The sequence below is a fragment of the Cheilinus undulatus genome, linkage group 13, assembly GCF_018320785.1.
Source record: "Cheilinus undulatus linkage group 13, ASM1832078v1, whole genome shotgun sequence".
Lineage (NCBI taxonomy): Eukaryota > Metazoa > Chordata > Actinopteri > Labriformes > Labridae > Cheilinus > Cheilinus undulatus.
Window position 1 is genome coordinate 39,175,590 of NC_054877.1, and position 11,061 is coordinate 39,186,650.

At 39.2% G+C, this 11,061-nt stretch overlaps 1 protein-coding gene across 1 annotated transcript; it reads right to left on the reverse strand.

Moving 5' to 3' along the window:
* Positions 1 to 4,703: 4,703 nt before the first annotated feature.
* On the reverse strand, positions 4,704 to 6,421 carry LOC121520630 (gastrotropin-like). Its single transcript, XM_041804179.1, has 4 exons — positions 6,296 to 6,421; positions 6,039 to 6,214; positions 5,805 to 5,894; positions 4,704 to 4,838 (listed from the first exon to the last, which is right to left on the reverse strand). Exons 1-4 carry the CDS (start codon positions 6,360 to 6,362, stop codon positions 4,788 to 4,790), a joined length of 384 nt encoding a protein of 127 aa, XP_041660113.1. The 5' UTR covers positions 6,363 to 6,421; the 3' UTR covers positions 4,704 to 4,787.
* Positions 6,422 to 11,061: the final 4,640 nt, after the last annotated feature.

An 11,061-nucleotide genomic window follows, 5' to 3' on the forward strand; every position in this document is an offset into this window, starting at 1 on the left:
TGTTAAAGTGTTCACTACCTTCTTAATGATTAGTTGGATAGGTTGAGCTGTAATTTCTGCGGTAAGTCATTGCAGACATTAAGGCCCTGTCCACACGGAGATGAAAATGATATATTGCCATTTTGTTTTGAAAAAGTTTTCCATAAAGATGGGATTGTTTCAGGAAATATCCGTGTAAGCACGGAACCACTGAAAACGACTGAAAAAGCTGTAGTGCATATGCCAAGCCTGTGGCGCTGTATTGCTGCCACAGAAATGCACCATAAGAGAGAATAAGATCACAGAAAACTGACACAACTTTCTTCTAGTTGCCCTTCTGGTTGTTCTCCGCTTGGATTTATGGTGTTTGCATTTCACGGTGGTGGTAAAGGAGCATCAGATTTTGCTGTAAAAGCCATAACAAGCTCAGTAGCTTCGGCAGCACGAACACAACCCTGTAATCACCCATTGTTGCTTTGGCAAGACCCGCGCAGGCGCCGTAAGAGAGCTACGCTATGTGTGACATAATCGTTTCAAGAAAGATGCAGTTGGCCGCCCACACGGAGACGAAACAGTAGTCGTTTACGGATTTGTGCACTCTGGAACCCGTTTTCAAAAAGCACTGTTTACAGTCACCCAAAACGTCATTTCTGTGTGGATGAAACGCTGATATGACAAAAAACTTTTGCATACACACCTGAATTCGTCTCTGTGTGGAAGGGGCCTAAGAGTCTACGTACTTCTTTGCAAACCTCATCAGAATGAGGCATAACACCTTTGCCCCATCAAACGTCACTGCCTACTTGACTGTTACCGCTTTTAAATGCGCAGTGGTGATGCGTGAACGTCAGTGTCATGGCACTAAAGATTTAATAGCTCACTTGATTTTTGCAGTTTTGCAGAATGCCACAAAGCTCAAGATTCAAAGAAGGCTGCTCAGAAGACATTGAGGGTATGGTGCTTCTTCTTCTCTCCTATTTTGACAAAAAAGAAGAGAACCTCTTTTGCTACATTAAAGAAACATGCTTGCCAGTGGAAGGCGTGCTTGTGACCCCATGTGTTGTTGTTTGTGGTAAGTCGATGTCAGATTCACTTTAAAGATTCATTTGGACTTAGCTAAATTCCAAATATTGTTGCAAAGTATTGGTATGGAGTATTGGTGCCAGGGAAAGCCCTGCATGTACCAGGTTGATACTTCATTTCTGCAGTATATCTGACCACTACTACTCATTTGTAACTGTCAACTGCTGAATTAGTCCTACATATTGACTTATGTCATCTCAAACTTGAAATTTTGTGTTTAAAAGTGAACTGATACTTCTCTATGACTGAAGTCTTGCTTTCTGATCATTACTGTTCTCTTGTGCATGATTGATAGTGTATAGGTTGCAATGCACAGCATCTGCAGTGCTTTTTAATGTCTTTTTGATCAATTTCCAGACTTTTCTTTGTGAAATTACAAAAATATGGTGCCATAAATACATGCTATACCTTTAGCTGGAGAAAGTTTATTTTAACACAAGTTCAAAATGGTGCTTATCCACAAAAATCAGCAAAAGAAACATGACACAGAGATGTTAACAAGCCATTTTGTCTCCACTCTGGCTGCCTAGACGGAGACCAATCAGAAAAAGGTAGAATGGCCAATCAGAAACAGTAGCCTTGGAAATAGCCAATTAGGCCTGTTTGTCTGCGAGGACAAAGGAAGTGATATTGCAGAGTGATTGCACCAGCGCCGAGCAACACAAACATGCTCAAATGACACCTTTGCTTGGTGCCTTCCAACCCTAATTTTCCAGGAGTGTGAGATCTTGATTGCATCGGAGCCAGCGAGAGAGGACGCCTCATTATTACACCAAAACAATCGCCACCTCAGAGGCAAAAAGCACAGATTTTGTTTTCATTAGGGAGCTATTGAGTCACCAGCTCTCTAGTCAAGGCCAGCACATGTGCACCCATACACACATGCAGCGAGGCTGCAGTCTGGCAATTTTATTCAAAAGATTTGTACCTTACTCCGGTCCACTTAATGAAGCTGTAAATTTAGAGACACGAGAGCCTTTACAGTGCTCCTCTGAGAGCAGCTACAATGATCCTGGGACTGAGCTGGTTAATTAACTGATTATTTGCTTGGCTGGGAGCCACGGAGAAATGGGGTAGATGAGGAGAGAGACAAGGAGGAGAGGAGAAGAGAGGGCAGAGGAGGGAAGGAGGAAAAAAGGAAAGAAAACACCTGAAAATAAGGTCTTTCAGCCCATTTCTACTGAACTCTTTTGGTAAATGACAAAGAAGTGGCTAAAATCAAAGTATTAACATGTCTCTCACTTGCAAAATTATACAGTGCATACTGGACCCCTATTTTATTCAATGCAATTGCTGCAGAATCGTCTTCATCCAGAGGTGGCAGCACTGTGTAACTGCAGTAGAAAGCATTCAGACTGATGAGAAATCCTATCATGTTTGATTTTTCTTGTTTGGGTCGCTTTATCCATTCATCCACTATCCCATTCAGGGTCATGGAGGGGCTGTCCCAGCTGGCTAGAGGCAGGGTACAGCCTGGACTGGTCGATAATCAATCACAGGGCTGAAATACAGAGACAAACACTCACACCTATGGGCAATTTAGTCACCAATGAGCATATCTTTAGCCTTTGGGTGAAAGCTGGAGCGGTGCTTGATATAAGCTAAGGAAAAGAGAAGCACATGGACCAACAAGTCATACAAACCAAGGAAAAATGGGTTATTTGTCACCATTCTTTGGTGTTACTCATAAATCTGACAGAGTTAACGCTTTAAAACCAACAGGGTCGCCGGCGCTCCCATTTGCATATCTATTTTTAACCGTGGGTAGAATTGAAACCAAATGAGACAGAGCAATAATTCTTTTTGCATATAAAACCAGAGGAGTAACACGAACATATCACACATTCAGTGTGTTCCAGAGTTCGGTTTCCTTCTAGAAGTATCCTTCCTTCTGTGGTGTAAATGAAGTTAAAAGCGCACACATCAATAACAACAGAATATAATATAATCTGGGCTAGAAATGTGTTGTTTTCTTGCAGGTCACAAGTCACACTTGTTATTTTTTCAACGTGGTCTTCCGCAAACACATGTATGCTCAAAAGTATCTGGCACACTCAGAGATTTGATTTCACTAATATAATAGTTTATTTCTTCTAAAATTTCTGTCTTTTTTGCAAATTGTACACAATTTAATTTTATTTTCGTTTTTGCCTCAGTTTATAAAGATGAGTATATTTCAAAAATGAGTTATGAACATACTCATAATATATATATTTTTTGTGGTTTAAAATGATCTTGTGCAACTTTTTTACACTCACAATTCTGAGGGATACAGCTGTGACTTCTCTGTATTTAGGAAATGTGTAAAAAACAAAAAAAGCTTTTCATTTTTCTCATGTATTTTTTTTTTTTTTTTTGCACTTTTGAACGATTAAATGTGTTGGACTTATCACATACATACAATTAAAATTTGCCTTTTAAGGGTTGTATCAATGTATAGACAATTCAAATACCCCCCAAAATGGCACTACAGCATGTAAAAATGTAAAGATATGCTCTGGCGAACTTGTTCTATGGTAGGTCATTAAGGGTTAAACAATGCTGTTGTGGTTGTAAAATCTCCATTAACTTCTCCATAGCATATTTGACCAGTATCCAAGTCAGACTTGCCATGCAGAACTAGAGTGTAAAACAATAGTATATGCTCCTGCAGAAGACTAACGTTTGAAGGATAACTCTGACATAAAAAGAAAGTAAATTTGTGTTTTGTTGATCATCTCTTGCTGTAAAAATGCCTTTTAGCTATAAATCTTATACAGCTGGAAAGCCTGTTTATGTCCCTTTTAGATGGTGTCACATTTGTAAGCATCATGCATTTGTGGGATGAGCAGCAGAGCTGAGTATGTGGGTTGCACCCATTAAAAATTTGCCAGATCTTTTCTGCCAATGCGAAACAGCTTATTCTACCATCGACTCGTTTGGTGTTGTTTTGGGTTATTGAAGTCTGAAGAAACAAGACATGTTTCATTAATTCATTTAACAAACAGTAGCCTCAGTAGCATGTGGAAGAACCATACACAGCCACAACAGCCTGGCACCTCCTCCTCATGCCGGTCACTAGCCTGGTCACACACTGCTGTGGGACGGCATCCCATCCTTTAATCAGCAATGATGGTCACTCCCACTTCACGTCCTGTCTCTAAAATTATATTATATTGCATTATATGGAACTTGGTCTTCAGTTTGGAGAAGGTGCAAGGGCTCACTCTAAATAATGACGCTACTCGGTTTTGTGGATCACCAGCTTGAAGTTGCCCTATCCAGATCAGTCAATGGTAGCAGGGACCATGCTCACAGGTTTGGACAATCAGGCTCCTGAATCCGAACCCTAACCCTAGCATTGAAACACATTCATTTAAAATGAATGACAGTTTGGATCATTGGTGCTCTAACTCCCACTGAATTTACTCACTGACTGAGAAACAAGATCTTGAATACTATACTGCCATACTAAATCCTAATACTATACTATTACACTTGATTTTCATAACATACCTCATCTTATTGTGCTGCTTGTTGAAATAAAGTGGCTGGTAGATTTTTGAACCAACCAGCCAAAGTGGCAGGAAGGCAATAAAGCTGCATCTTCAACACACAAAAATACAGAAAAATCACAAACAGAAAGACACGGTTGTGTTGGTTTCATATTTAGTTTATTAAACACATTGGCTGTAGTTCTGAGGTCTCCATTGTAACTGGTTGAGAGGTCAAAGATCAATTAGCTTTTAGATCTTCTTGCTGGTTCTCTTCAGAACAACAGAGCCGGCTTTGGAGGTCTGCACAAAGACAAAGAACATACGTTTGATTATCTCCAGTAAGATTTTACCTTAATTAAATGTTTAATTATAAACTTAAATGGCCTAAAAGATATTTTTCAGTTCTTTATTTCAACATAAAGAGCAGATAGTAATACTTAAATCTGGCATAACCACATTTTAGGCTGAAACTGAAAACTTATAGAAAAGCTGACCAATAAAAACCATGAAATAAATATCTTCTGAACATTTTTCTGACATAATAGGTTTGAAAACCCTTATCCTACCCTCCTGTTTTCTCAAAACTCAAACACGGTGTCAGCTTTTTTCAGTCCGCATCAATGCACAATGAAGTCAAATTTCAGTGCACAGGGATGCACAGATACTGATACCAGTATTGAGTACTGACGTCGATACCAAGCCTCATAAAACATTATTTTACATTACTTTACTTGGTATTATTTTAAAGCATTATTAGTCTCTTACTTTTTAAAGTATGTAGTCAAAGTTGAAGCCATGTCTCCAAAATATTTTAACATAAATTAGGATGACAAGAGAATGAAAACCGCACTGATAAATTGTCGAAAGGAGGGATGAAGATCTAAAGGACATCTGTGCATAAACAGATAAAGCTACTTGCACTTGGTCTTGAAAATGAGGCTTCAGTGCATTCCTACAAATTTACATGTGCACATCCCTTTAAATACAAGATATTTTGCCTAATTTAGCAAAAATAGTCTTTTTTTCTTACATGCCTTCATTTTACTCTTGAATTGTGTTGGAAACATGCAGTTTTAGAGACATTAGGAGATATTTCGAGATTGATCTCACCCTGACTGGACTTAAAAAGTGAAATGTAGCACAGAAAACCTTATTTCAAGTACGTTGTATGTGCTCAAGACAGTGTTTTCCCTCTTGTTCTGCAGAAAAATAACTTTTTATGATTTAAATAGCCCCTGCTGTCATCAAACTTAAAGCCTGAGTTACCTCGACGAGTTTTCCTCCGCAGATCTCAGAGGTGTGGTGGTAGTTGGGGAAGGCCACGCTCAGCTTGCCTCCCTCCATGTGCACGGTGGCCTGGGAATACATGAGACATTATCAGTCAAGAAGTCAGGGTAAGTTTATAAGTATTTCTACTTCTAATGGGTTCATTTATCAGATTTTTTTCTGGAAATTTAAGACAAAATAAAGCTTAAAAGGCCTGAATTCTTTGCTCCCTACCTTGAACTTCTTTCCTCCGATGGTCTCCATGTCACACTCCTTGTCAATTGTGAACTTGTTGGTGACTCTGGCGTTGGTGGGGTAGACCTGGGTCCAGGAGAAGTTGTCTCCGTCCTGGGTGACCTCTGTGATCAGCTTGTAGTCACGGCCCTTCTCGATGATATCATCGGGGATACCTGAAACACAGAAAGTAAAGAAGTGTGAGGTTTAAAAAAGCACAATATTAGTCCACAAACGGACTTGTGAGTCTTTCTCACCGAGCAGCTTGCAGAACTCGTCGTAACCCTCCTGGGTCTCGGTTTCCCATTTTCCAGCGAAGGCCATGTTGGTTGGAGTTGGTGGGTGGAGGTGTGCAAGTGGAGATGCTGAGGCAAGCTGAGGGAAGAGCAAGGTACTGAGAGCGGCTCTGCTCCCTGTTTATATACTTATGGTAGACCTCTGGCCACCTCCCTCATCTGCATGTGATGACACAAGAGAGCAATTACAGCAGCAGATGATGACTGCAATGGGCTACCTGGGAGAGGGCAATAACCTGCATAAACGAGCATTTATGGAGCTGCTGAGCAGTGAGTAAAACGCTGACGGCTCATCAGGGCGCTTTCTCACCTCCAGGTCAATGAACTCTCCTTCAACAGCTTTATGGATGCTTACTCCACTTTTATGGCTTAAACTCTAAAATCAAATAAAAAGGCTTTGATTGAAAACACAATCTGACTATTTGAAGGAGACTGTTATCTTTCTCTGTGACTGGTGTGATCTGTAAAATAGATAATCATAAACTCAGTCAAGGTCTTCATTCAGAGGATGGCAGTGAAAAAAATCCCCAAAGGATGATGAAACTGATATGAATCATTTCAGCCTTTTATAACTTATGAAACTTTAAATGCTTGTTTAAAATAACAATTATTCTTCTTATCTAAATAAAAAGTTCTTTGCAAGACCTTGTGATGCAGGAAAATCAGAAGGATTTCTTTTTTAAATGTGTTCTTATTTTATAATCTGCAAAACTACAAATGTATATACAGTCTAATAGAATTCAATGTTATTGATATGAATCACTGGTAAATATCTCTGTTTATACCAGTATTGGTATCAGAAAGTTACAAAAAAAACTCTTTAATGTGAAAGTGAAAACACATTTCTACAAAAAATATCATTAGATTAAAATATATAATGTAAAATAAGTGACAGCATAAATATTCACCCTCTTCAAGTCAGTATTTAGTAGATTTACCTTTGGCTGCAATCACAGCACTGAGTCTGTGTGGATAGGTCTGAATCAGGCTTGCACATCTGGACACTGCAGTTTTACTCCAATCTTCCTTGCAAAACTGCTCAAGCTCTGTCAGGTTGCACAGAGATCAGGCATGAACAGCCCTTTTCAAGTCCAGCCACAAACTCTCTCTTGGACTGAGGTATGGGCTGGACTACAGAACATTCACCTTGTTGTCTTTAAACTATTTCCATGTAGCTTTCACTGTATGCTTCCGCTCATTCTTTTTTCTGGAAAATAAATCTTCCCCAAAGCTGTAGTTTATTGCTCACAGAATAAAATTGTCCTCCAGGATTTTTCTATATTTTTCTTCATTAATTTTGTCCTCTTCCTCTGAAAGCCTTCCAGGGATGCCTGCTGAGAAGCATCCCCACAGCATGATGCTGCCACCACTGTGCTTCACAGTGGGTATGGTGTGTTTGTAGTGATGTGCAGTGTTTGGCTTCCTCCAAACATAAAATCCTATCTGATGGACTTCTGGTGAGCTTTAGCAGAGAGTTACCCTGCATTCCTTTTGTAGTCGTAAGTCATAACTGGGATGATGTCACATCTGTCCAGTGTTAATTTTGTTGACTAAAACTATGAGTAAAAATGTTCATCGACAGCCTTTTTTTCCATGACAGAAACTAGACTAAGACTAACAAAAATAGATCTGACATGACTAAAACTGACAAAAAGTAAGTTTAGTTTTCATCAAGATGACTAAAACTAGACTAAAGTGAAATGTCGTTTTCGTAGAACATTCAAAATCCGTGATATTTCTCCACTGGGGGTAAATCTGTCAAAAAACAGTGCACCTGTAGCTCTTCTGCCTCTCAGCTGTAGAAAGCAGGGACCCCAGGTTTGGTAGGGTGCAGAGAACATACTACCATGATTTGGTACCAGATTAAGGCAAGAAAATAAATGCTTGGACTAAAATTAAAGACTAAAATGTTAGGACTTTTATGGACTAAAGCTAGACTAAAACTAAAAAGGGTAGAAATGACTTAATATGACTAAATCTAAAAGACATTTCATCTAAAGACTAAGACTGAGACTAAAACTAAAAATAGCTGCCAAAATTAACACTGCATCTGACTGAAAACCCAGTTGCTTGCATTCCTTTTTTCACAACCACGACAAGTCAGATAAAAGATGGATACCACTGGTAAAGCCATTCTGGCATTCGCCAGTCATTGTTTTTAGCAACACTGCAGTTTCTAGCTGATAAGCCGTTAAAACAACACACTGCACAGTATTTCATGCATTACAAGACTGTAGCTACACACTACAGGCAACCATGGTTTGGTGTTGTCTATAATCACTAAAAATGCACTGAGAAACAGCAAAAGGTTCTGAAAACAGGTCAAAATCACAGCTTTTACTTTACTTGATGCTCTTCGCTGCCGTGTGATGTTGTGAAGGTCAGGGTGCTTTGTGAAAGAACGAGCTCACAAGTTGTAAATTTGACCTCAGAAGACGTTCCATTTGCCACTTCTGGGTCGGAAGAATGTGTAGGTATCCGAGTTACAACAACAAAAGGAACACAGCTTCAAACTAAGTTTTCTTCAACAGTGGATTTTTCTTTGCCCCTCTCCCATAAAGCTTTGACTGATGAAGAAACTGGGCAACAGTTGTAGCAGCAGCTTGTAACTCCTTCAGAGTAGTCATAGGTGTCTTGGTGGTCTCTCTCACTAGTCTTCTTCTTGCAAGCTCACTCAGTTTGTGAGGATGGCCTGATCTAGGCAGATTTACACATGTGCCATGTTCCCTCCATTCCCTAATGATGGATTTGACTGAACTTGTTCCCAGTGTTCAGTGCATTGGAAAGGTTTTTGTCTCCATCCCCTGAGTTATACTTTTCAATAACCTCTTCTCTGAGTTGCTTGGAGTGTTCTTTTGACTTTATGGTGTAATGGTAGCCGGGAATATTGATTACAATAACAGTGGCCAATCTTTATACTACTATCACTTGAGACACATTCACTGCACTCACATGACCCCCATTTCACTAACTGAAAGAGTATTTGCACCAATTGGCTGGACCTCTGTTAGATTAGATCACTTTAAAAGGGATGAATATTTATGCAGTCACTTATTTTACATTACATATTTTTATTTTATTGACATTACTTCATAGAAATATGTTTTCACTCTGACCTTAAAGAGTTTTTTTTTGTGTATTTTTTGCCATTAAAGTGAAATGATATTGACCATGATTGGTTCATAAAATAAATAGAAGGGTAGGACATCTGAGGTAGTAAATAGCTTGTGGCTTAACTTTTAGTTAGAATAAAAATGCATTCTTGCAAGTAAACTCTAAAATGTGAGTGCATGTCGCAGAAAGGCTAGTGTTTTTTAAAATGAAGGGTTTGCATCCATAAATAATGCCAAATGTTTTTGAAAAAGCTACATAAAATGTACAATTTGTAGTCTTCTTATGTAGTTTTCAGTAAACACTCCTCAACTGGTGAAGTTGATCTTGGGAAACGATAAAAAAATAGCAGTACAAAGATTTAAATGAATCAACACTAGAAAATAGTTGGAGAAAAGGTGAAATTATTCTCTACGGACATCTGTGAGCATCCTGGCAGAACATTTGTAGCTACAAATTGAATAAAAACAACAAAATTGAGTCAAAACAAGCACTTCTTGGATAATCCTTAAAGAAAATCACAGTCCAAGGCAGCGCTGTTAACAGAATTACAAAATAATGCTGTATGTACACACTGCTGACTGAAAATTGTCCATTAAGGTGACTACATGTCTGCAGCACCTCAGGCTTTCAGTTCTGACACAGTGTGAATAGGTAAAAGCTTTTGATGCTGCACTTAACTTCGATCTCACACAATGCAGCCATTTTCACCGAGCGCTGTCAGTTTCTAAATCATGAAAAGTCAGCTCGGCCTTGAAGCTCTTTATAGAAACATAAAACATCATATTGGCCAACATCCTATAAAAGACACCCACTATCTCTTTTTACTGTCGCTCTCTATCACACGCAGGCGCGCTCTGACACACTCGCACAAGAGGTCAGTGTGCTGAAGTGCACAAATGCAGTTTAAAAAAGCCACTTCTCATCACATTTAACACCATGGTTTCCCCTCACTGCAGCACCTCGATATGCGTTACGTCAGCTGACTGTTCAACAACGTGACGTGTCATTGGCTGACCTTTAATTCTCATGCAAGTATACATTTAAGATGATGCTACATGATATGGCTGCATGATCCTTCATGCACATTTCTTTATTCTGCAGTCATTTTACATTGCTATGCATGGAAGTTTGACCTAACTTTTAAAACAAAAAACTTAAATTTGATACTTACCTGTGAATAAATGTTAGTGTGCTTTATATACCTACGGGATGTCTCTTCATAAGTGTTTGATCTGGCTTCCATGCAGAGAACCCGAAACCAACATTGAATACCTGTGACCTCTGACCCCTGAGAAGGCACTGCATTAAAAACTGGCATTATTCTGTAATTGGTATCAGCATGGGCTTATGAACACCTCAGAAGACCAGTCTCAGTTTCATACAGTACATCACTGCATCCACAAATGTAAGTTAAGCCTCTACCATGCAAAAGTGCAGCCTACTTCTCTGGGCCTGAGTTCACCTGAGATGACCTTCAATGGAAAAGTATGCTGTGGTCTAGTGAATCCACATTTCAAAGAGTTTTTTTGGAAATGCTGGCTGTCCAGTCCTCCAAGCTAAAGAGAAAAAGGACCAGATTGTTATCAAAGCAATGTTCAGAAGCAAACATCTGT

What these genes read in the sequence shown, in the direction of transcription:
- LOC121520630 (XM_041804179.1), bottom strand. Translation starts at nt 6,362, where the DNA reads ATGGCCTTCGCTGGAAAATGGGAAACCGAGACCCAGGAGGGTTACGAC. An exon ending in CGAGTTCTGCAAGCTGCTCG is followed by an intron (nt 6,215 to 6,295) that starts GTGAGAAAGACT and finishes TCTGTGTTTCAG; the next exon opens with GTATCCCCGATGATATCATC. An exon ending in GCGGAGGAAAACTCGTCGAG is followed by an intron (nt 4,839 to 5,804) that starts GTAACTCAGGCT and finishes GTCTTTGTGCAG; the next exon opens with ACCTCCAAAGCCGGCTCTGT.